This window comes from Kogia breviceps, chromosome 5, assembly GCF_026419965.1.
Source record: "Kogia breviceps isolate mKogBre1 chromosome 5, mKogBre1 haplotype 1, whole genome shotgun sequence".
NCBI classification, from domain to species: Eukaryota; Metazoa; Chordata; class Mammalia; order Artiodactyla; family Physeteridae; genus Kogia; species Kogia breviceps.
Genome location: NC_081314.1, coordinates 95477443 through 95505241, shown reverse-complemented (window position 1 = coordinate 95505241; position 27799 = coordinate 95477443). Strand labels below are relative to the sequence as shown.

At 35.2% G+C, this 27799-nt stretch overlaps 1 protein-coding gene across 1 annotated transcript in view; it reads right to left on the bottom strand.

The window, feature by feature from the left end:
- Positions 1-349: 349 nt before the first annotated feature.
- The window catches only part of IFT57 (intraflagellar transport 57), a 58916-nt gene continuing 31466 nt past the window's right edge, over positions 350-27799 (bottom strand). The window contains exons 6-11 of the mRNA XM_059064564.2: positions 25533-25655; positions 5925-5996; positions 4993-5124; positions 3447-3509; positions 1566-1632; positions 350-550 (exon numbers count right to left, since the gene is read on the bottom strand). Coding sequence (XP_058920547.1) covers positions 372-550; positions 1566-1632; positions 3447-3509; positions 4993-5124; positions 5925-5996; positions 25533-25655 — 636 coding nt within the window. The 3' untranslated portion in view covers positions 350-371. The remainder of the gene's footprint in view (positions 551-1565; positions 1633-3446; positions 3510-4992; positions 5125-5924; positions 5997-25532; positions 25656-27799) is intronic.

Below are 27799 nucleotides of genomic sequence, written 5' to 3'. Positions count from 1 at the left end.
GGCTCAGCGGCCATGGCTCACGGGCCTAGCTGCTCCGTGGCATGTGGGATCTTCCCAGACTGGGGCACGAACCCGTGTCCCCTGCATCGGCAGGCGGACTCTCAACCACTGGGCCACCAGGGAAGCCCTGAAAGCTTCTTTGAAAGTGAGAATTTTTCATTACTTTATTAAATATTATATTCCATTGAAAGGCTTTGACCATCCACGATCATCATTGTATGTATACACACATACAATATGTGTGTATATATGTAAAAAATACCCGTTCAACATGCCTTAAAAGGAATAACTGTGTTTTGAAGTCTATGCAACATGAAATATGATTTGATATTAAAAAAAAAACTAATCAGAAGCCTGAAAAACGATATGTTTTAATAAGAGCCTATTGCAGATTCTGGAATGATTGTGGCATGCATGTCCCTGGTCATGTTGGACTTCTCCTTCAATTTTGACTGGAGTAATGTGTGTTCCACAACACCGATTCTGATGTCCATCTGAATAGTTTCTTGCTTCAGCTTCGTTAAGCTCTGTTTAATCTTCACCAAAGGAGCTGCAGAATGAAAATAACATGGAATAAAAATGTTCATTTGGAGTATCAGTGTATTACAGAATGGTATGACATTTTTCTCACTTTGTCTTAAGCCAAAAATGGGGTTAAAAACACAGCCAACAAGTTACTGACATTCACACAGTTTTGCTGTGGCATTTTAAACACCTGAGATTTCTAGGTTGGGAAATGATGCAGCATTTGATGTACTGAGGCTGAACTTCCTTTCTTTTCTAGAGGAAGAGCTGCTAAAGGTGTGTTTAAGAATGTCTTCAATATTTTTTAAGGGGCTAGTATATTTATCTAAAGGAAAAGGGGATACAATGGAAGAAAAAGAGAAGGAAGAACTACCTTTAAGACATAGCTAATGTCTCATTCAAACATACTGCAAACCCCCCTATACATCACCTTCTGCAAGATCACTCAGTATATTCCGTTAGAATTCTAGAAAATCTTTCTAGAGCAACGAAGAGCCTTAGACAATCACCACTGGGCCATGTCAAAGTAACTAGCTCACAACAGAAGATGATTACTGCAGGATTATTAATTCTTCTCTATTTGACCCTTGCCCAGTCAGGTCTACCAGGAAAGAGGGGAAATAAAGGTCATCACGTCACCACTTTTGTGCCGTTTGGGCATACACTTAGTGCTTTTTTTGTACTTAAAATGGAATAATGAAGCTCATTTGATGAAAACAGAAAAAAAAATTATTTTTTTAAACTGGCATAACAAAGTGCATATTTAACTATCTCCTACTCTATTTCTGAACTAATACAGTTTGAATTTTTTAAAAAAATCCTAAATGATAGTAAAAAAAATTATGACTCTTCTCAGCTCATTTATAAGGAAAACAGTATGCTGATTATCAGACCTCATTTTTGCACCATGTACCTCCCCTTCAAACAAATTCATTTTAAAAAGCAGACTTCCTATTTATTAATACATCTTTAAAAAATAGATTTCTTAAAGATATATTCTTCTTTTGCTCATTTTCTTCTTTAAATGAGTGTGTACTTACCACCATCAGTCATACTGCTGCCTTTTTCTTCCATTTCTTGTTTTACCTTTTCCAGCTCTTCTGTAACCTTTCATTGAAAACAAGTTTTCATGAGCACTGGATTTTAATAAACTTTCAAAATTTTGTATGATGTATGAAAAATTAATTCAGATATAATACATACATAAAGGGATACAAAGATATTAGCAGTATTCTGGACATAATTTGAATAATAAAGTATGCAGATATGCAAAGCTTTTTATCTTCTAAGAGTGCTCCTATTGTTAAACTTCACCAAATTATTTTTTTATTGACTGTCTCAGGTTGTAACATGATAGAATAAAAACGATCTAAGTTGTTTTTTTAGGCATCAGGCACTCAAGCTCTGCAGTTTTCTCATAGCATCTACCATGCCAGTCTCTAATGATCAGTTATTAATTAAAACAGCACAAACATCCTAAAAAGATTTTAAATTTCTAGAAGTTTACTACATATCTTTCTTAATATTACAGTTTTATAAGAGAATATGCCACCTATTCCTCTATAGGACACTAAAAATAACGTTTATACCATATGGCTATATATAAAAATATTCTAACTGCTTTATCGAAACCATGAACTCCAAGAGGCACACTGGGCTGTTATATTGGCTCTAATCTATACTCTATATCATACTCAAAATTATACTACTATAGCCTCTATAAATTCCAAACTAGCATAAATGTAAGTAGAAAATATCATCTTTTAAAAATTGAAAAATTTTGATATGATCTAGAATGAAACCACAATTATTGTAACTTAGTAGGCTTTATTTTTATCATGCTGGTGAGTAAAAACTTCCTCGGGAATAAAGTGCTCATCCAAGTAAAAGCAAATTAACTTTTTTCAGGCACCTGAAATGTTACAACTGGGGATAACTACATACTCCAAAAGAACGAAATGGTTCCCTGGACTCCCTTCAAGTGTTAATTTACCTAACATAAGTGAGCACTTTACTTCTGTATAATGTTTTATCTGCCTAGAAGCACCACAGGGTTAGAGTCTAAATATTTCTAAAGTTATATTTTTAGTATATTAAAATAACTATTTACTCCTCAAATAATCTCCATAAAAGAAGCTTAATTCTATTATACAGAGAAGTTTGTGACAATTATACTTGATTGTATCCAAAGATAATCTTGGACTTTAGTCCCATATTGGCTACTGACCTTGTTGTAAGGTTTTTTTTTTCCTCTCAGCTCTTCAGTGAAAAATGGGAGTATATATTATTAATATACATATATAAATATACATGGGTAAGACCTAATATATAATATATATGTATTACTAATATAATTCATGTAGTATGTTATATGTTAGGTCTTACATCTCCTGCAAGATGATGAAAATAAATACACTATATGTAAATATTCCATAAGTTTTTAGAAGGGAAAGGGTTACAAGCCACTCCCAATTCGTGGACAGAGAAATACACAGGATCACACACAAGTTACCAACAATGATCAGTAAAAACAAATCTTATATCTTAAAGACTAACATTAAAATTTATTATAAGACATTTAAGTCAATGCTTTACCTACTCTTCTATATATTAATTACAATTATTATGTTTTAAAAAAGATTAAGGAAGATTATAAATGTGCTAATATTATCAGTATGTGTTATGTTACACTTAGTAAAACAACTTCAGGCATTTTGTGGAAACAAGTAGTATATAAATAGGTAATTGATTCACTGATAAGACAATTTAGGGAATTTCTCCTAAAGGAAAGGATTTAAGAGCCACAGGAGGCAATTACTATAGTAAACAACCCACGTCCATAGCAGATTAAACCATCCAAGGCTCTGAACCAGGGTACCCCGCTGACAGGTGAGAATCTGGCAGGAGCACTCAGTATGTACCTCAGACAGGAGTCTGGTCCTTTCAGTTACTCCGCCGTTTCCCTGCTGGTAACGCTCCCTTGCCTGAGGGAGAAAACATTTTGTTTAATGGCAAGTTCAAAACAGAAGCAGATGACTTAAATATGACCTCTTTGTGTTTGTAATTTCTGCATATCATTTTACGACAACACCCCTCCTTGTTTGTGAATACTACTGTGAAAAGTGACATTTTAACGGTAGCTATTTTATGTCCCTCATAGGCACCATGTATTTAACAAAAGCACTATACAACCATGAACTACCTTAACCTTCATATAATAATTGTGTAACTCACAGGGGCATGGTTCACTATAAAAACTGTCCTCAGCCATTCCTAAACAGTTTAGACAATGACTCTAGGTCGATCTAATCTGCGGGCTATGCAGAGAAAACATGTTCTAAAAAAATCAATCATAATAGAGCATCAGAATCATTAATTAATAAGGATTAACAAACAGTATGACAATATGGAATATGTCCTTGGGAACGGACTTAATCAATTATTTAATATCAATGTTTGAGAGATACAGGGTGGCTTTAATCAGAGACTTTTCATAGCATTTTAAAAGTAAAAACATTTGCAAATAGATGTGTATATGTGTGAATAACTAATTGAGCAAATAATAAAACAGTGAAGGTTACTTTCTGCTTGGTCTTTGAGAACTTCTAAAAGTATGGAAGTATCTCAAGTTTATTTCCATTTTTTTCTCCTTCTAACCTTGTCTGCTGAAAGAAAAAAATATGCCTTCAACTGACATTTGCAGTTGTTGAGGAAGACATTAGTAGTCAACATCAGGAAAGAGGGAGTAAATCCCAAAGGAAAGCCTTTAGATCCCTACTGTTGGAACAAAGCGCTGCTGCTTTCAAAGGCTGACGGTTTTATTTTATTTTGGTTGAATTTGTAAAACTTTGAAAAGATTCAAAAATTTGCTCATTTAATTAATTAAACTGCTTGTCTTCGAACGTGTCTTGCTTTCATATTCCTTCTTATGTGGTTGTAAGCCACAATGGCAAGGATGTCTTTTCTCCCTGACACATGTAAATGCATACTACTCCACTCCCTCCTACTCAGACAGTAAATTAACAGCAGACTTAGAAACAAAACCAGTGTCCTGACACTCTGTTCCTGTTCTAAGCCATGTTTCTTAGCGATATGACTCCTTTTACTTAAATCAAATGAAGAAATACATTTAAAGACTTCTAGGAGATCATTTCTATCACATGTAAAATGGAGATGACAAGTTGTCTTTGCTTCCTAAAGTGGGCAGAGAATCAATGTGCTGCTGTTTGTGAAAAGTATTTCATGATTCTCAAATGAAAGGTCCTGTGTCGGGACTTCTCTGGCAGTCCAGTGATTAAGATTCTGCCTTCCAGTGCAGGAGGCGCGGGTTCAATCCCTGGTAGGGGAAATCAGATCCCACATGCTGTGGGGTGAGGCCAAAAACTTAAAAAAAAAAAAAGGGCTGTGTCAAGTTTAGGGATTAGGGTCATTAACTGGAATGAACCCTGGATATCATTCCTCAGTTACCTCACTCAGCTGGGCTTGAGCTGCACGATATTCCTGAACCAAGTGCTCAAGCTGATTGTTGATGTACTTTTCTCGGCTGCCAATCTTCTCCAGAGTCCTGCTAATTTCATTATGAAGTTTGTCCAAAAATCCCTAGAAATTTTATGAAATTTTAGTAGACAGAGAATTCACAAATATATTTTTCAAAAGTAGTTTTAAATGGGTTAAATCTCCCTCAATTCATCTCACAAATTCTCAACCACCGATGAAAAAGAAGACAGTTTGAAATTTTCAGCAACAAAAAAGTCTGTAATGAAAATTATTTTAGTCACACTTTGCAGAATGTTAAAATAAAAAAGCACCTGGTAGTGTTAGTCAATTTATTTGTCCTTACGCAAATCTAAAATATACGTGAGTGGAATGTGCTTTATATAAAGTTCACAATCAAAGTAGGTAAGGGAATAACATGATTTTCTTATAGCACAATTCAAAGATGACTGGAATATTCCAGTTGGAAGTAGATCATTAAACTTATAGCTCTAGTCTGGGACCCATAGCTTCTTACTCCAGCTTTGCTTCTTTGTGGTATTCTCCAGAAGTCCCTATTTCTGGCAGGGCAGCAAGCCTGGGAAGCTGTAGGTTCTAGGCGTTACTGGCCTGGTGCTGTTATCCCCTGAGATTCAGAGGGGGAAAGAATGATGAAATGATTCTAATATGCCTACCTATATATCTAGAGTATGTAATATACTAGGTATATGTCATATTGCTTTTATATAGTTACCTTTCTTTAGTTGGTTTAAGTGTTAGGGCTGTTGAAACATAATATGGTACATTCAATCAGGAAACTCCACAAGGGCAAGGATTGGGTCTTTTTTCTTTTCATGTTCTCCCTTAATAGGTATTACACAGATGAGTAAATGTACTCATGTACTCATCTGCAGTAATTCACATACCTTGGTCTCCTTTAGAGCAGATTCAATTCCACTTTTGTGCTGGTGCATTTGGTCAACATGGATTCTCCAATCCTATAGGCATAAGAGCATACAGGAACAAGTAAAAAAACATTACATTTCCTTCTTTCCACTACTTTTTTGAAGTTGTATCCTTTATTTTAATTACTTTGGTTGCTGCCCTATTTCAGGTAGGAGAGTCCTATATATAGCTTGCAATCAGATTGTAAAGAAATGTGCGTAGAGCACTTTAGGATAAAAGGTTCTAAATAAATCTAAATTATTTTATGTGTTCACAGAGTGATGTCTCACAATTTGAATGTAAATTATCCCTGCACTGCTGGTGGTTAATAGTTATGACTACCCATCAAAATGAAAAAAATTCTAATTGCTAGAAAAGAAATACCTGTTTAAACAGTAACAATCATGTTTGCCAGAAGCAACTCTGGAATCAAGTAACACATATCAAATATTAGCTTGACCCTTGAAATTAAAGTGGGACGCTTCTTCAGACTTTGGAATCTCCTTCTTAAGAAAGAAAGTCTGTAATGATAGTTAGAGTTCATATATTTGAGATGTATTGTACTACTGCTAGACCGATCTGAATTTGTGTGCATATCTGAACTCTCTAATCTAACATTTTAATTTCCTACAAGAGATCCTCAAAATGTTTTGGTTTACATTACTAAAGGTAACAATTTGAAGACTTGAGAAGACTCATCAGAAGAGAAAAAATATTAAGGTGAGTTGGAGTAAGTGATGGAGCCAGGATATCCCTCAATCACACAGATCTGCTTGCATGCCCTGACGCTCCACTTTGCTATCTACACTATTTTGTGAAGGAAAAACGATTTTGTGAATAATCCCATTCTACTGACTTCTTAACTTTGAAACGTGGGCCAGTGACCATAGGGTAAAAAAATCCTTGGGTACTTCACACATACCAATTATAAAATTACATTACAGCTGCAAAGAACCTCAAAGAATACCTAGCCTGACCTTCATCATTGCAGAGATAGGCAAACAGAGGCCCAGTGACAGAAAGGGGCACACCCAAGGCCACAGAGGTGGTGGTACCCCTGGATCAGAAGCCAAATGCACTAATTCCCATGCAGTACCTTTTGGCAGTTCAGAGTTAATAAAAGGAGGAATTGGCTGCTTGACACCAGTGAAAGTGCTAGAGCAGAGAATAGCACTTTCCTTTGTCCTTAAGCATTTTTCTGTCTCATGAGAGTAAAGTATCTCAGAATACAGAGCGTGGAAAGGACCTTGAAGATCACCTACTTATCAGTCTAACAGTCATCTAGAGCAATGCCTTCATTTTGCAGTTGAGGGGACTGTTCACCACCTGTGACTACGGCTAGACAGATGCGGCCAGGAAACAGGCCCCTCCAGCTCAGCCAGTCGACACTGGAACAGGAAGGAGAAGTAACTGGCTGGCCTCCTGCAACTAGACCTAATAATGGTTAAGCTTCAACATGGAAACCTGCTTAGGCCCAAGCAAGCATCTTTATGAAAGATAATAAACCTAACAAGTATCATTATATTAATTTTTTAAAGAAGTACTCATCCTGCCTGATTCCAAAAAGAATTTTAGAAACTTAATAAACAACAAACTCAAGTATTCCTATCAGTCTCTGTCTCTGTCAATAAATATATATGTATATGTGTGTATATATATATATGTATAAATGTATAAACATATACATATATATAGTCTATACATACATTATATATATAGTTTTAAAATTTATTGTAATTGATGTGTTTAAAATAGTTTGTGTTCTGCTTTTTCTAACCAGCATTATTTTCTATCCAGCAAATGTAAAAAAATGTATTTTTTTCATGTTTTGATATTCAAAGTATTTTGAGAGAAGAAAACATGCCTGACTCATCTAAGAAGTATAACTATGATAACTTACATTGATGTTAAGCTCCACGGAGGAGCTGGCATTTCAGTGGCACCTTGAAGCATGAGTAGCATTTCAACGCACTGGAAAGGAGGGGGAGAGTAAGGGTATTTTAGGCTGAGGGAGTAAAAAGAACAAAGAAAAACAGGAAAGTATATAGGAAACAGGCAGCCCAGGCTGGCTAGAATATAACACAAAAAGTTCTTGGGGTGGGGTGTGGAAGGTGAATCACAAGGAAACAAAGCTGGAGAGGTAGGCTGAATTAGATCAAGGGCTTTAATTAGGGAGTGTGGATTTTATTTTGTAGATAATGGAGAGCTATCAACGACTTTTGGTTTCAGTTTTAAAGACAAGTCTGTGTTTTGAGAAGGTAACAGAGTGAAGGACTGATTAGAGAGGCAGGAGACTGAAGACAGGTAGCAGACCAGTTAGGAGGTTGTGTCACGGACCACCTGACAGATTAGCAGGGGTTAATTAGAGCAGTGCTTGTAAGAATGGAAGGGAAGGGATGGATTCGAGGGACACTGCAGACACAGACTAGCAGCACTTGATTACTGACTAAGGGGAAGTGAGGGGTGGCTGAAGTGGAGGTGGGCCAGTAGAGAGAAGATGTTTGTAAAGTTTCTAGTCTGAGGAACTGAGAGGATAGTAATATCACAGCGTGACAAGAACTGAGTAGATTTCAGGGAGTCTGAATTATTGAGGAATTTGGTTTTGGACTTTTTAATTTGATAAGCCACTGGAACACTGTGTATTCTTATTGCCTTTTAAAGTGGAAAGCTAGTAATGATTTATAATTATCCATCAGGCAAATCTGAATGTTTGTTTTATTAAAATCTTCTAAGTGGACACATTTCCTGATGTACAACTATTTTTATATAAGCCTTAAAAGTGTTCTTACCCTTTAACCCAGCAATTTCACCTCTAGAAATTATTTCCAAGGAAATAATTGGGGATACACACAAAGATCAACGTACATGTTCTGTGTAAAACAGCAGAAGACTCTATAAAAACCAACAGTAGAGGACAATTTCAACTAATTTTGTAATGTTCATTTCATCCCTAAAAATAATGAGGTATGATACCGTTTTTATAAAGCTCAAAGCAAAACTCAAGGATACACACTATTTGGAGATACACACATATGTGTGTGTATCACATATGTGTGTGATATGTGTTTTCACATATGTGAAAACACACACACAAACATGAAGAAGAGGCAGCAGCAGCTAAAGACAGTACACAAACCAGGGGACAGTTGTTACCTATAGGTGGGAAGGGGCAGCCGCAGAGCAGCACATAGATAACTTCCAGGATGTTGTAATGGTCTAGTTCTCAAGTTGGGTAGTGGTTTCATAAGTGATCGATTTATTACTGGATTTTATAATTCTATATGATTGCATATTAAATACATTAATATTGTATATTGAAATGTTAAATTCATGTTCCCCAAAATATTTCATAGTCAGAAAACATACATGTTAACAACATACAGTAATGTGGAAAAACACTGCCAAAGAGTATATTCATTAGCTGTCCAATTTAGGAAAAATTAATATTTGTGTATATCTGTATGTGTGTATTAATACAGGGATTTGAATACTGGTGTTTTTAATTTCTTCCTCATCCTAACAACATTTTCCAAATTTCCTATAAGAGAATTTTGTCACTTTTTATCATCAGGGGAAAAATGTCAAAAACTTTCTGGGTGCCCAAGACATTTCCAAAAGAGGTTTAATATAGTTATAATAGAGAATATAAATGACTGTACTTGTAACAGTTTAAAGACATGAATACACAGCTTTTAAAAAACCGCAACCGAGATGGTTAAAAATTTTACAAACGTTTGTGGTAAGAATAGAGAATATAGGTTTTAATGATATGTAAGGATTTGATCCTCTAAATAAGTAACAGTAAAAGGAACTGTTAAACAATAATAGCTATTCTTAAATAAGAGAGAATCCATTGGGTTACAATGCACTTTTAAACATCTTTCCTTACTTGAGACTCACGAAGGTTTGGAGCACTAAATAGATAGTCTCATCCCTTCTTTTTCACCACTATCCTTCCCTGTAAGAGGGTTATGTGACTTACTGGCTGGTTGTGGGAGGACTGCACTTCACTGCTCCAGTGATGCTGGCCTTGGCCATGTGCTTCTCTTTGGCCAGTAGAATGATGATGGACATGGCCTATGCCAGGACTGTGCAGAAGCTGTTAAGAGGCATCCACCAGCTCTCTTGCTCTTTCTTTCAGCCATGATAATAGGCATGCCCCACAGAGGGGTTTATCCTTTAGGTCTGAGAATATGAAACATGGAACATAGCTGGAATAGAGCCACCGCTGTGCCACACTTTGGGAGATATGTATCTTGAGTGAGAATAAATGTATGCTATTCTTATTGTAAACCACTGTGATTTGGAGGTGGTTTGTGATACCAAGAAACTGACTATATATACATAATTTATAGGGACAAAAAAGAATCAGATAGGTTAAACGACCTTTCCAAAGTTTTATGTCTGGAAAGTACTCCATACCAGTGCTTTATCCACATATTATATGCTACTTTTCTTTATGATAAAATGAACTACCAAAGAGTATCTAAAGTAAACGAAGAATTCTTTTTGTTACATATCAAGTGAGACCACATGGGCCACTGGAGGTTACTAGTCACCCATCCCAAAGTGCTCTATGTGTGTCTATTAAGCATCATTTCTTATCTCTATTGAAGTTGAGTTTTTCACCTAATCTAGCACATTTCCTCTCTATGGAAATGAGAAGACTAATAATGATACAGAATATCATTCCTTTAGACTTTCTATTTTTAAAAATCCTTTCATACAAAATCTCATGTGTAATTCTCTCTGTCACCTGTGAGGTAGATGGCAAAGGTATTGTTGAACTATAACTCCCCTCCTGGCTCCAAATTCTTTAGCACCAAATTATATATCTCCCTTTTTCAGAAACTGGAGAATTGTGATGACATCTCTGCAGATGGTGATTCACAGTATACCATAAAATCACAATGTATGAGATCTTGTTGCAGAAGCTAAGGTAACTGGAAGACTATATGGATCTCTGGGTTTTCCTTCAGCAGACCAGCACCTGAACAATTTCCTTTGCGGACACAGAGACATTTTGTTTCTTTGCTTGGATCTCCAGCTCAGTGCTTAAAGTACCTCTCTGAAACTGCAGGGGAAAGACAGACTGAAACATGAGCTAAGCATGGCAAATGGAACTTCTATCTGTGTATAAGTTACAGTAATTTACAACTTGTGAAATGTCAAACTCTCACTTTTTTTCACCCAAGTTTGAGCTTCTTTATGTGTGGAGAGGCAGAGTGCCAAAGGACTCTTGATACAGAAAAGCTGAGGAAGGCACCTTCATGTGTACTGGAATGGTTTTCTCCTGGGCTCAGGAAAAGTCCATGCCAGAGAACAGCTGACTCTGGCAGCAGGGGCCCTACCTCTCCCCCAAGGGCAGGCGCAGGGCCCCAAGGCTCTGACGTGCCTTGAATTGCTGTCCATCACAAAATGTAACTTCTGCCATATACCCCACTTTTCTCCTCTATTCTTACTGTTCCTCCCTCAATTCTGTTATGAATAATTAGTGATGAAATCTTAATTCATTGTTCTGCTTTTGCAGTTTTATTTTAATGAATATAAAAATATTTACAAGGGCTTTTATGGGCTCCCTCCATTAAAGGTGTCTAACCCATTTTTTCTTACTAGGCCTTTGTTTCAGCTCTGAATTCACTTTCTCTAGGGATTTTCAAGATCACTCTGGGGAGGAAATTCTATGTACCTCACATCCATTTTGAGATCTTTCTAAGTCTAATAACAACAACTTCAATGTTAACATTCAAGGAATGCTTCATAAGTGTCAGGCACTATGCTCAGCACTGTTCGTACATCATCAAATACAATTCTCTTAAAAACTTTATGAGGGTGTTGAGATACAGCTACTTTAAAGTAGGCTTCCCAAGCTCACACAGTGGTAGAGCCTAAACCTGCAAAGACCACTATATCATATCATGTCATTCCCCTGATGAAATGCAGTAAAGCATAACTAAAAATTTTAATGGGGCAATGGTTAAAGAAGACTTTAGTTTTATCTTTAATATTTGAATTTTTATGAGAATATATTTATATATCAACTGTATAATGAAAAAATATATTTAAAACATTTTAGGATAAACATATATAATTAAAAACTTTCTCACAAAGAAATAGCCACACCTACATGGCTTTATCAGTGAATTTTCTCAAACATTTAAGAAAGAAATAACAGCAACCTTATATGAATTCTACCAGAGAACAGGAAAAAAAGGGAGAGCAATTGCCAACTTATTTTATAGGAACTGCATAGCATTACACTAAAACCTGACAAACTCACCTAAAAAACATGAAAATTAAAGATTAATATCTTTTGTAAACATAGATATAAAAATCCTCAACAAAATACCAGGAAATAGAATCCAGTAATATACAAAAAGATAATATAACATGATTAAGTTGCATTCATTCCAAAATGCAAGGTTAGTTTAATACTCAAAAATCAATCATTATATACAGTATTGTAAGCCATATTCATACTGCTTTACATTAGATCTCCAGAATGTATTCATCTTGCATAATGGAAACTTTGTATCCTTTGATCATCTATCTCCATTTCCCTTTATCCCCAGCCTCTGGCAACCACCATTCTACTACATGCTTCTATGAATTTGACTATTTCAGATTACTCTTATAACAGAGATCATACAATGTTTGTCTTTCTCCATCTGGTTTATTTCACTTAGCATAATGTCTTCTAGCTTCAACCATGTTGTCACAAAAGTCAGGATTTACTTTATTTTTAAAGTTGAATATTATTCCATGTCTGTATAATATCTCATTGTATGGATATACAATGTTTACTTTATTCATTCATCAATTGATGGACACTGGTGGTGTTTCCACCTTTTGGCTATTATGAGTAATACTGTTATAAACCCACGTATCTGTGATCAACTGATTTTCAACAAGGGGGCCAGGACCCTTCAATGGGAAAAGAATAGTCTTTCCAAGAAATAGTCATGAGGCAACTGGATATCCATATTCAGAAAAATGAATTTGGACCTGTACTTCACACAAAATATAAAAATTAACGCAAAATGAATCAAAGACCTAAATATAAGAGCTGAAATTAGAAAACTCTTGGGAGGAAAAATCGGTGTAAGTCTTCATGAGTTTGGATTAGACAAGGACTTCTTAATTATGACATCAAAAGCACAAGCAACAAAAGAAAACACAGATAAGTTGAACTTCACTGGACTTAAAAACTTTGGCTCAAAGGGAACCATCAAAAAAGTGAAAAGGTAACCCACAGAAGCGGAAGCAATGTTTACAAATCATATAATTGATAATGGGAAAGTATCCATTATATATAAACAATTCTTATAACGTAAGATGAAAGACAACCCAATTTAAAAATGAGCAGAAGATTCAAACAGATATTTTTTTCCAAGGAAGATACACAAATAGTTAATAAGTACTTGAAAAGATACTCAACATCATCAGTCATCAGGGAAGAGTTTTAAAACCACAATGAAATACCACTTTATATCCACTAGGAAGGTGATTCTTTTTAAAAAAAGGAAAAGGAAATTAACAAGTTTTAACAAAGATGTGGAGAAATTGGAATCCTAATCCTCTGCTGGTAGGAATGTAAAATGGTACAGCCCCTGTGGAAAACACTTGGTATTTCCTCAAAAAGTTGATAAAGTTACCATACAATACAGCGTTTCCACTTGTTGGAATTGCTGCCAAGTACACGAAGACGACTGAGGACATATGTTCATACAAAAACCAGCACCATAAACTTTCACAGCCAGTGACAAACTGTGTCTGCTTAAGCCTACCTCCTTCTCCTTCCTCAGCTTTTTTCATGCTTCAATTTTCTTTCTCATTTGGGAGTAAAAGTTCTTTTTGTGGAAACTTTGCTTTTTTATTGAATATATTTAATATATTTTGTTCTAACAAAAATTCATTTATTTGTGTTTTGGTTTTGCCTTGCTATATTGTAAATGATAACATTTATGGCCTGACATACAAACAATACATATTATTGCATAAAAGTCAACTTCTTAACAAATATATTGATTATATTTAACAATCATATATATTGATTAACAAATATATTGATTGTTTAGCAATAAAATGTTGAGAGTAAAAAAAAAAAAAAAATCAACCATTATAATCCACCATAACCAGAAAGAAAAAAAGAGGAGATAAGTCAAATGGTCATCTCAATAGATGAAGGAAAAAAAAACAATCTGAAAAAATTTAACATCCATTCATAACAATAACTCAGCAAACTAGGAACCAAAGGAAAGTTCCTTAATCTACCTTATGATATTTGTGAAAGTCATAAAGCTAACATCATCCTGAATGGTAAAACTGAAATACTGAAAGCTTTCCCCCTGCTAATGCCACTTATATCCAACATAGACTAGGTATTTCAAGCAAGATAAAGGAAATAAAAGGGATAAGCTTGTAAAGAAAGAAATGACATTGATGTTATTTGCAGATGATATAATTGTATACACAGAAAATGCAAAAGAATCTACAGGCTTAAGGTTAGAATAAGTGAATTTAGCAAGTTTGCTGGAGATGTATACAAATATACACACACAGAGAAATGTATTTTTATATAACAGCAACAAATAAACAGAAAATAAAATCTAAAAGATACCACTGAAACAAACAGACCAATGTAATAGAACAGAATGTCCAGATACAGACCTTCACAAACATGTTCTCTTTTTATGACAAAGCAGAGCACTGGTAAAAGGATAACTTTGTCAATAAACTGGGTCAACTCCATATACATATGAAAACCAAATAAATTTTGAGTTCTACCTCACACCCTCATACTGTACATAAGAATAAATGCTAGATGGACTGTAGATCTCACTGCAAAAGGTGAAACAATACAGCATCAAAACGAAAACAGGAGAATATGTTCATAAACGCCAGGGGAAGCAAAGATTCTTAAACATAGATTTAAACAAAGAGTAAACGAAGATTCTTTAAACAAAGATTAAAACATAAATATTAGCCATACTCCACTCCCAACAAAAGAGATCATTCTGAGTATATTAAAATTAAGCTGCCTTTATCATAATACACCAACAAGAGTGAAAAGGAAGCTAAAGAGTAGATATTTGCAATACATATATCTGACAAGGGACTCATATCCAGAGTATATAAAGAACTTCTAAAAATCAAAAGAAAAAGCAGATAACCCAAAAGCAAAAGACAAAAGAGAATATCCAATTGCCAAATAAACGTATGGAAAGGGGCACAACTTCATCAGTCATCAGGAAAATGCATATTAAAATGACAGTGAGACATCACAACAAACCTACCAGGATGACTAAAATAAAAAAGACTGAACCAATACTAAATGTTGATGAAGACAGGGAGCAACTGGAACTTTCAGATACTGCTAGGAGTATAAATTTGTATAACCACTTTCAAATATGCAGACACTATGACCTAGCAATTTCACTCTCAGCAGAAACTGCAGGAGGAAGATGTACTTATGTTTCCCAAAAGACACTTCAAGAAATTTCAAATCAGCATTATATGTCACAAACTATAAACAACTCACATAAGCCAGATGTGGGCTCCCCTGGAAGGGCATAACCTTGAGTTAGGCAGCTCTGCACTGAAGGAGCAGACAGCTGGAGGTTGTCTACTGACCGCACTCTCTGCGGCTGGGTGGCAAGTCCTTGTTTGGAAGGGGATCTGGACCATTCATCTTTGTTTTAACCACAGGGAGACAGACTTAGTTATTAAAATGATAACTGTAGCTGCAGTGGTAGAGAGGTAGGGCCAAGGGTGAGCTGCAGTCCCAAAGTGATCAGTCTCAAGATTTCACTGTGGAATACTGATGTTCCTGCGACACGTTTAATACTCCATCCACAGTCAATGATAAAATTCTCTGGAAATCTGATGGCAGGAAATCAGGTTAAATGAAAGAGGCAGAGAAGACAGCTTGATAGAAGGAGTTGCATATGTCTAAGTTCACTGTAGCAAATATTTTTGGGACAGGTCAATAATTTATCATTCTTTTTGCAAGGATATGAGCAGCGTATTTCCCTCCTCCACCCAGAACACTCCCTTCTCTAATGACAGAACATTATTTGTATTCTCTCCTTTTGCCACTTTGCACAAGCAGTTTTGCCATCTCTTCTTCCTGTTCTAATTGTTAGATTAATTTTCCGCTTCATCACTGCTCACATTTATGTGTGTATTTGTGTGTGTGTATATGTGAGAGAGAAAGAGAGAGAGAGAGACTGTCCATTAAATTAAGTGACTTTTTCATGAGATTACTTTCTTAATGAAAAATGCCCATCAGGTTGCAGGATAGTTGCAGAGCGCGGCTTTCCTGAATTTTTAAATGTGACATTTTTCTTTAATTGTCAGCAGCTTAAAGTCTTCTGTGGTATACAACTTTGTGGTGTGAGAGCATGATTTTTCTTCATAAGTGTTCAAAGAACTAGACATACGACTTAGGAAGAGTTCAGTATGTACGTGTGCTGTATGCTGTATGTGTGTATTTGTTGCAGGGGGTGTGGCAATCAAGCTGGAAATATATGTTTCCTCGGGAGAGTTCTTGCTTTCTAGATATTGCTCTTGTAGAGAAAAGTAATACGTGTGCATAGAGGGTAAGCAAAGGCTATCATAACAATCACTGGGATTCTCACACCTGCCTGTAATTGAACTGAAACTGGAGATCCATAATCTCTCCATAAAATACCTTGTTAGTAAAATGATTACATTTCTAATGTGTGCTCAGAGATTATCTTTACTGACTACCATCTGTTACTAAGCATTTTCACATGTTGACTCAGACTTATTATTCATGCTTATTCTATCCACACCCCCTTTCTATGGCCACACAAATCTTCTGAGTGAGGTTTTCTAGACCTTAGAAGGCATTGCAAGCCTTGAGAAGAGATCTGGCAAGGCCGAGACTGGAGGCCTTCTGAGAATGCAGGAACACTCTTAGGCTGACTCAGAATGTCATTGTTTCACAGGATGCTGAGGAACCATGGTGGATAGCTGGAAGAGATGACCTCACCAGTCTCTCTCAACTCTGAGAATCTACTAATCAAAACTTTGATCTCATACTGATACTCAAAAAACAAAAACTGAAAAAATGGAGTCATCTCCATATCTGAAGAACTAAGAAACATTAAATCACTACCTTGGCCTAAAGAAATAATCACATATAATGGGATAAAGACTATGGGGGTAACAATTTGTCCAAATATTAAGAAATTTGTAATAAAACACTCTGATAGTAGTGAGAACTGCTCTAATACTGTTGATTGGAAAAATGAGTCAAGGCAATTAAAAAGTGTACTTTATAGGGAGTTCCATATGATAAATGGTTTCTGCTTCAATTCATATTTTATACTAAGTAAAAGGAAACGTGAAATTATACTTTGTAATAATGATATATTTAGGCTAGAAATTTCAATTATAATCAATGTATATTAACTCAATGCTCTCAATCACAAATGTCTATTTGAGGTATATCTACCGTGAGATATTAGTAACTTTCCTCCTTAGCATTTACGTAACATGCAGTCTTTATTGGTTGTTTCCTTAAAAATCTACCACTGTTGATGCTCTTTAGTTAGAGATGATGGTAATCTCTAAAGCAAAAACACTTGTTCTCCTATTTCAACTTGTGATAAATGAAACCTTTCCGGATCCAGTTGAAACATTTATCATGCTCAGGGTAAATAGGAAGGAAGGCATCATCAACTAACTTTAAACACAGAATATCCTGAATGTTCAACAAGACTGGGACAGAAGCAGCTAAAAATCCTTTCCAGTTGCTTAAGGATGGCTGGGTTTTTCTACACCCCTATGCAGTATTTTCAAATGTATAATTTAAGCATAGTATTTCCCACAGCCCTGTCCATGACCCACGTGCTACAAAGGAAAAAAAAAAATGTTGACCTTGAGAATAAACTTAAAGTCCACCAAATAACACATTTTAAAAATAACACAAAAATCCAAAACGGTATTCTGTTTTGTGTACTCTCCCTTAAAGAAAGCTTGCCTGTAAAAGTCCATCAGTGAATACTTCCCCTCCTTCTCTGAGACGACGTGGCAGTTGAGTAATCACACCGGCTGCTCTAAAAATGTATGTGTGTCTAGTTAATTTAGGCAGTTTATTCTGATAGCATTCACCTCTTTCTGATTACAGCAGGTGTTTCAAGGATAAATTTGCTGAAAATTGTATTTTGTTTAAACAACAGCAGCATGTACATTTACGGCCTTACTATATTAAAAAGCATTTACTGTCTGGCAGCAATGGATACAATTACAAACATTTGTGACGGTAACTGGAGCTATTACTCCTGCATGGAGTCTCATGAAGACCAACTTATTGCCACCTGTATTTACATGTGTTACTGGTAATTGCAAAAGCCATTTTTAAAAAATTTGATTCCTTATCTTTTAGAAATTGTGTGTTTATGTTTCAGCAAAAGGTCTGTCTACCAGAACATCTGTAAGAATTATAAACGTGGTTTCTCCATTATTTAAATAACAGGCAGAATCCCATTTTTTGAGGAACATATATGTAAAATGTATTCCTGTATCCTAGCCCACAGAATATATTATACTTTTTTGCTCATGACTGCAAGAAATCTATCAATATAACCTATCCAGCAACCAGAGTACAAGTCTTGAGAAATGCTCTTTACTCCAAAACTATAATCATTTATAAATCACTACAGGTCAAAAATATTTAGAAAGCTAAATTTTATTACACTGCATCCAAACACAGTGATGGCAGAAGGTCAAAGCAAGTTGACCTTCCACTGCTTCGGAATGAAAAAAAATACCCTCCATTGCTTCCAGATATAGATTTGTCTACAAGAGTGAAAAGAGGAAGCCTACCATTGTCCATTTCTGCACGATTTGGCTTCCAATTTCAAGAGACTTAGATCTAATATGGTAATTCTGTGGTCCTCCCAGGTTCATTTAAATGGAATTCCACCTGCTGATTAATAAAGGCCTCTCTATTCCCTCTTATGTTTTAGCTCTCACAGTGATTAGAGAGCCCAAGGGCTCAAGACTATTGTCAGGATTCCATTCTTAGCAGAAAGACTCTTCCCAAAAGGTTTCCTGCTGTGAATTACCCAAGGCAACACCTGTAAGGTTTATTTACATTAAAACGAAATCCAATTGCTTAGAGTTGAAATTTTAAGTTTAAGGTTCTTTTTACAACTGCAACTTTCAGAAAGTTGGACACTGAAGAACAGGTAAGGATGTAAAAAAGCAGTTCAGTGAAGCAAAGGCTTGAAAAAAATAGAAACACATACTATAGTACTGCCTAAGCCTTAAATAAAAAATAATCTCTATCTAAATTCCTTGTAATGAACCTGAAGATTTACATAATTACTAAAGACATTTTGGTGGAATGAAGGGGGTACCTAGCCAACTATCTTTTAAAACAACAAAGCAGGAAACACTGAATTATAATTTGGAAAAAAGTCTATTTAAGTCATTAATCAAAATTCTAATTACAATATCCACAGGGCGTTAAAGCACGATAGAACATTTGTTCATTGCATTAAATACCTAATATTAAATCATTACAATATACAATCTTTTAGGAATAAATACTGCATAATTGAAAAAAAAGGGGCCTATGTAAGGTTTAGTTGAAAACTGATTTCACGCTTGCTGCTCTTCTTTAATTCTGGGGAACAGAAATAAATATTAATGATTACTTAGTTTCTTTGTAAAAACCCCTGACTTGAAAAAAATCATTCTCCTGATAAAGATTAATAAGAGTGATCATTTTAAGAAGACACTTTCCCTCGGTTCAATGAATGAAGTTGAGAAACTGAACATACAAATGGACAACAGATAACAGCTAGATCATTACCCAAAATATTTAGAATCCTGACCCACAATCTGTGGCAACTAGTCCAGGAAGCTAAATATAAGCTCTGTAGCAACTGGCCGAAATGGTCAGGACTTAGTAACTGTCAGCTTCCCCAATTTTACTCAAACTGCACTCTCCCGCCCCGCCCTGCCCCGCATTTCCAATGTAGGACCAATTAGACAAAGCCAAATATCCTCCCCTAACCAATCACATGAGAGGCCCTGCTTCTAGTTAGCCCACCTCCAAACTTCCAGTCACATATGAACATACTTGAAGCCTTCCCTTTTTTCCACTACAAGTCTTTCAAATTCTCCTGCGTGCCTTAAGTTCTCTGCCGACGCAAGTGGTGATGGCTGACTCCCTCAATATGGCAAGTTCTGAATAGCCTCTGCCTGTTCTCATTTAGGCAGCTTCTGTTTATTTCCACAAAGCCAAATAAAAGCTTGCTGTTTTTAATAGTAAAACAGAAACTAAAAAAGATAGAATAATTTTCCTCAAGAAACGGCATTAAGTATTTATTTAGCAATCAAAATTAATCAAAACAGGCTTCCTGGTGGCGCAGTGGTTGAGAGTCCGCCTGCCAATGCAGGGGACACAGGCAAAGGGAGGGGCCACAACAGTGAGAGGCCCGTATACCGGAAAAAAACCAAAAAAACAAAAAAACAAACAAAAAAAAATTAATCAAAACTACAGAGAGTGAAATCTATATGAATACGCATTCACATTTTCTATTCCCCTAGAAATAGAAGACATGCAGAATTCTTTCGTAGCTCAGCTTCAACCATTTTATTATTCAACTCAGTAACTGTCAACTGATTCACTTAAAAGTTTAATAAATTACTATTATGGAATTTAAAATATTTCAATCAAGTAGGAAATATTATCCTTCAATAATTATCATAAAGTACACTGAGGAAGAGCCCCTTACACAGTTAAAAACAGGTAAAAGCAGCTACAACCTACAGGCTGGTCTGACTGTACATTCTTGCAGCAATGAGTAAGTATACAAGATATCTAAATTTCATTTTCTATTTAATCTTCATTTCTGCTTCTTGCTCTCCATGTTTTCTCTTTCAGCTGGATTTCCACATTCAACAACCACTTGTTCTCTAAAATGACCCACTGGCTGATCCATTTCTTGCTACTGGTCTGTGTTCTCAGATCTTCTGGTCCTTAGGTTTGCCCATATCCTAAGCATCAGCTCCTGCAGGACAATGCCCTGTCATTTCTCCACCCAGATCCTAGAGCTCCTGGTTTGACCCCAACCTGCTGAGCTTGGCCAAGCCATCTCCCTACCAGGCACTCAGCTGGAGATTGACGGTAACCTTCTAGCACTACAGACAGCCATCTAAAGTTATGGTTTGTAATTTTTAAGGATATGTGGAAATGCTCATGATGAAATGATATGTAAAAAAAGAGGTAAAATCTCAACACCATACATGTGGAGTAACCTACCCACAGGCTCCAATCGCTAATAAGTGTTAGACTCAAGATGAGTACTCAAGTGTCCTGAGTTTAGAACTTGTGCTTTTCACCAGTATGCTATATTGTCACTAAATGAATAATAGGTAAGAGCCTGGGTTGGAGGTTCAAATATCATATCTGTCACTTACTAGGCAGAGGCAAATAACTTCTCTGTGTTTCAGTTTCCTCATCTGTAGTAAAAGGTACCTGCATATCATAGGGCAGTGGAAAGGATTAAATGAGTCAACATATGTAGTGCTAAGAACAGCACTTGGCACAATGCAAACACTTAGTAAATATCATTTATTATTATTATTTTCATCATGTCATATATACCTTTACTAAGGAAAAAATTAGAAAGATTTACCGAAGTGATACTTATATGAATCAAATTACACCCTAGGTAAAAATATAAGGCTGATTGTTATCAATATTCCCTTAAATGATAGAAGCATTAGGGCAGAAATTTTGTAAATTCTTCATAGAATACAATAATATTACAAAACAATATTGTCACATAACAATAATTAACATTTATTAGGCAGTAACTATGTGTCAGACACTGTTCTTGTTGCTTTACAACAACTCCATGAGGTAAGGAATATAATTAGTCCCATTTTACAGATGAGGAAAGGAGGAACAGAGAGCTATAGTAGTTTGCCCTAGATCACACAGCTAGTAAGTTGTAGAAATACGAATTTGGGGTGTCAAGGGGATGTTTGTAAGATAGGCTCCATCCTCTCTGGGTCTTTATAGCTACCAAAGTTCTACTAAGTTTCTGAAACTTTGGGTCAATAAATCAGGATTTGATGGTGGGACTAAATGTGTGATCCCTAGCTTCTAATTCACAGTACACTGTCTGCCTCCTCTCCCCTTGAAATATTACTTCTGTATTATTTTTATAATTAACAAAAAAATTGTGTTTTAAAAAGACTCAGAGATTAGAATAATTCTTGACCAGTTACAGATTTAAGTCTAGTGAGTATAATCACAGATGTTTGCTCTTAGTTTTAAATTCCACCAGAGTAGTTATATAACACTTGTGGGCACTACTATGGGGTCTAATAAAGAACTATTAAAAAAAGATAAAAACACAGCAGAAAAGGAAAGAGTTAGAGAAATAAAGAGTAAAAAAAATAAAGAAAGGAAAGAACAAAAAGTCCAGGATGTATTATACTCGTAGACAATTTTATTAGGTGGCACTGACATCCACTCTAGTTTAGGTGTCCTCAGACTGCACTTCTAAGGAATTGATGCCTGAGACTTACTCACTTGGTCAGAACTGAGGCATTAACTAGGGTTGGCTAATGACCTGGTTAATGACCCAGGATTTGGCTGAATTTATCGACTCTCTTGGCAAAACTTCTGTGTCTTCAGATACATTATTCCAAATTGAGGCAGATCTGAGATGGGTATATAGCTACTCTAGAAGTAATCACCAGGAGCATTCTCTATACCCAGCTCTAAAAAGGGAACTGCTAATATAGTCCATTCAAGCCAGCATATGACAAAAATCCTTTATCTTCAGTTGTGGAATGTATTATTTGTAGTTTTGGCAGCATACTTATTTTCCCAATTGTAATTTGTTTAAGCTAATATTAAAATTTATTTGCATTCTTTGAGAACTGGTAATAGTAACAAGTAGTGCCAGAAACAAGGATAAGCTTGCCTAGCAATAAAAACCTGATTACATTATGAAGAATATACAAAATAAAATACTGGTGTATGACAGGATGTCATCAAGCATACAGACTATAATATGCAAAAAGAACGGAAAAGAAGATTTACTTTTTTTTATAATACACTGTTGGGAAGCATACAAGGATTAAAATGAACCTGTGAGGAAAAAAAAGCAAAACATTTGATCTAGTGCCAAATAAATATGGGACTTTTTTTTTTACTTCTAACACAAGGTAATTTTAAAGAAATTTATAATTGTTTTAAATAATGCTGACCCTATATTACTTATCTCCTATATCTCTATGCTACTTAAAAATTAATGTAACAGTGATCAGTAAAACACATTGATCTGAAAATAATTAATTCCTTTTCTTCCCCCTCAAACATGAAGTTGAAATCTTGAAAGGTCCTAAATGGCCTGCGGTGAGTAAGAGGTTATTGTTTTGTCCAAAAGTAAAGGAGAGGGTTTTGTTTTGGTAGAGTTAGGAGTTGAGGAAGAATGGGATCTACCATGATTCTGGTGTCAACCCCTCCTGATTAAGGAGGATAATGAGTCTGTGAGAAACCACATATATAACCAGATTACTTTATTTCTGAGACATGAAAAACATTTCTCTATTCATTAGCCCCTGATTTTCTCAAATCAATGTATAATTTTATTTTTCTTAAGTAAGCTGAATAAAGAATTGACCCTAAAGCTGTAATTCCCATTTGCTACAGCTGAAATACTTAGGAGAAAGAAGGGTTTATGAAACACTGGACACAAGGACCAAATTATCTAGAGAAGAATTCTGAAAAAGCAATCAAATAGGACTTTATGTCAGTATTTATACCACAAAAATCTAAACTCAAAATGACATTCACGTATTTGAAAAAATAACAACCCCCCAAAAAACTTTATCTGACATTTTCAAATGTTGCCTGTAACATGGACTGTATAATTAATGACACAGTATATCCTCATAAGATCAAGGCTGGTAATGAATGGCATGAGACTAAGAGTCCAACTCCAAATTAGTTAATTCTTCCCCAAATCAGGGGAACATTGATTCTTTAAGAATCCAGGATTTTGACTACTGCAGTATTGGTTTATAAAACTGTATAGGTTAGCAGTTACATTTATACTCTTTCTTTCTTTATTCAGTTAGTTCTATTATGTGGAGATCAATGACAGTTCTTAAAAAAAACACACTTGTGTGATTTTAAGTGAGATGATTAGATTTTAAGTGATTAGATTTTAAGTGAGATGATTGATTTCAAGAGTTTATTTATCTTGAAAGTAGACAAATTAAACTTGCTTCCTCACGGGACTAAGATGTACTTGAGAGTTCCCAACTACACAATTATTTTAACATGTTGTTCTAACTACAGTCACAATAATAGTGATGTTTACTTGTATGAAGAAAATTTGTTCTGACAAAACTAAAGAATCAGAAATTGCATTTTCACAAAAAAATTACATTTTTGAAAATTATGACTTCCAGCAGAGATCAAATCAGGAAAGAAATACTTATTAATATGTATTTATATATAAGAGATACATAAACAGAGAATTTACCCCCAATATACTCAAATAATAGCTGTCCTCCATAATGATTGGGTAAATATATTGTAAACAGGCTGTAGGATTTGCCCACTTACTCTAGATAAAGCTTGTTCCACAGCTGTTCACAGTCCAGGAAGACCTCTGTTGTCCTTATCTTATTTTAGGACTGCCCTAGGAGTCTAGGCTACTTCTTACCTTCTCTAGGATACAGTTCTACATGCCCAAATCCAGGCAATCGAAGTATGAATTAGCTTCCAAGGCACTGAAAACAGCAATCTTTGTATGGCTGCTACTTTGGGGAGCAGACATACAACCACATTTGTAGAGTGACAAGTTTCCCTAGAACCTTGTTCCATAATTCTGGGGCTTGTCTCTAACCTCCAAGGATAAAAATCCTTTAATTTTTTTACCTAGATGTCTCTCTAGCCCCTTTTATAGAGATTATTACAATACTAATGAGAGTAGTATTGTCTAGTCACCTATTAGCTTATTCTGAAGTTCTTACTCATAAATTGTAGGTAAAAAGTAAGCAGAAACTTGATTAAATGGGCCAGTTCATCTGGCCTAATCCCCAAATCTTTATTGCATATGATTTTTTGATTATTTTCTTAATATTAAACTTTTAATCATGTGTACTGAGTAGATTATGTAAGGTAGCTTCCAGGACGTCTTCTGTTTTGCCAACCAGCAGAGTTCTAAACCATTTTTTAACTCTACTCAGTTAGTATACAGTCATAGAATTCTAATTTCATTCACTATTCACCTAAACAAAATATGATTGCCAAGAAAATATATCAAAATGTATTGAGAAAATACGCCTTAATCCCAGGGAAATATGATGTGTTCCAAATCATTTTAAAGATACATTCCTTGCTTTGTGGGCCATATTACATTATTTATTCATTCAACAACAATTTATTAAATCTCTATTAAAATAAAACACTGGAAACTGAATCCCGTCTTAAACCATTTTTGTAACTGGGAGTACCCTTGACCCTGAAATGGCCTTATAAAAATCTATCTGAACAAAATGTGTTCTCTCTTCTATACCTTATTGTCAGTCCTGATCGTGACTTTCAGTTGTGGTAGTACACGTTCCACTTCTAGACTCCATTCCGCAGCATCTGTTGTGGATTCCAAAATATCTTCTTGTTTGGCAGACTCGTTCATATCCTAAGAAAGGAAAGATATCACAGGATTGAGAGTTTATAAAAAGAAATGGTAAAATTTTGAGGCATTTTAGCAGCACTGCACAATTTATATCAAGCATGGTAGTATTAAAATTACAGCGGCAGAAGAAATTTTTTTCTGTCCTCCTATCCATGTTGAAAGAAAATAATGCACCAACCTGGTAGAATAGAAAAGTTAGTATTTATAAAAGAAACAAATATGTGATTTAACTATTTTTACAAAGAATAATTTTTTTGAGATATCAGAGTGAACTCAATGGGAATACTGTCAATGAATAAGCCATTTAGGTATGTTAATTGCTAACGGTAGAAAAGATGCAAACACTCACATGTTTGGTAAGAAAACACTGTCTTAGTTTGAATTCACTGTACTGAAATACAAACCCAAAATCTGAAAGACAAAAAAGATAAGATCCCAGAAGTAAAGGGCACATTGTTTACAAATTTTGTATTTATAATGTGATATTTTGGTTAGGTCAAACCATAATATAGCTTAAAAAGGTGATTTAATGCAGACCTATTTGAACTCAAATAGGGTAGGGGTCGACTTTCTGCATTTGTTTTCTGCTGTTGAGTAATAAGCTCAATTCAGGCCTGTTTTTGAATCAGAAAAGGAAATTTTTTTTTTTCCATTTTCTCAGCCCTCCACATTTCGGCATTAAGTATGTATGGATCTGAAAACATAAGAATGTAAAAATTAATGATTTAAATATAAAGTTTAATGCATTAATTTTGGTAGTATTTTTCCTTTTATGCTCCCTTGAAAAATAATTTTAAAAGTAAGAAAAATATAAAAATTTATTAATATAGAAAAAAAGAAACCTGAGAGATACAAACAGCCAAATACAATGTATAAACCTATATGGATTCTAACTTAAACAATCTGTAAAAAGATGTTTTTGAGACAATCAGGGAAATTTGAATGTTGAAGAGTATTAGATGATTTAAGGAATTATTATTAATTTTATAGGTATGACAATGGCATGGTGGATATGTTAAAAAAAAAAAGGCCTTATAAACCAGAGATAAATGTTGAAATATTTACAGGTGAATTTATGTAATGTCTGAAATTTACTTTAAAATACTATGGGGCAAAGAGAAAAGGAGGGAGAGGCTTTAGAGGAAACGCGATCAACCAAACATTAACTGTTAAACGACGTACTGTTGCATAAGGGTTCATTATCTCATTCTAATTCTGTATATGTTTGCAATTTCCCATAATACAACATTTAAAAATAAAAGACTATATAAACAACCTCATGGTGAAATTACATTCTCAGTGTGAATTTATGTCACTAAAAGATATTTCTTGTCCAGTATAACACTAAGTACAAGAATAACCTTATATTGGGATTTAATTTTGGGGGGAGCTTGAGGTCTTTAGGGCCTTTCAACTGACTCCCGACTGAGTCTCTAGGGCACTGCTGATGTGAGAAAACCTCTCTCTCTCTCTCCTACCTCCCAGCTCACATTAGCAAGTTCTAAACAGACTCAGAGCCTTAAAAGGAGCATATATTGCTTTTTGTTCAGAAATTCAGGGGGCTATACAGTTCTAACCACGCAATTAGAGAATGGGTAACTAATATATGCTTTTACATGTCACAATATGTGGTCTGAATTTATTTAGCTGGTATAAAAAAATACAAGAATTAATTTAAGAAAAGTAAAATGTGGAAACTCCAAGTGAAAAATGTCCAAGATTCTATTTTAAACATTAAGGTGCTCATTTAAATATAGAAACATTATATTATTTTGAGAACCTAATATAGTGCTATAGACCTATATAAACCGAATCCAAGGTAGCACAATAGCATCATAGCTGGGGGCGGGTGGCAGTATTCACAAAGCAGACATGTGTGAAGTTATGTAAGAATGTATGTGACGGCATGAGAAGAGGTACTGGGTCTCCCAGTGGAAACGTAAAGCCACAGGGAAAATTCTCAGTCATGAAACTCCACACTGACATTCATTAACGTTCATATACTTGCACACTCACTGGCACATGCCAGTACCCATCCCTGGCTCCAGGAGGCCCAATTCTGACTGGCTCATTTTCTATAAAACACCCGGTAGACTTATGAGGGTGATGGTGAGGGGGTGGGAGGAGGTACACACTACCAGCAGGAT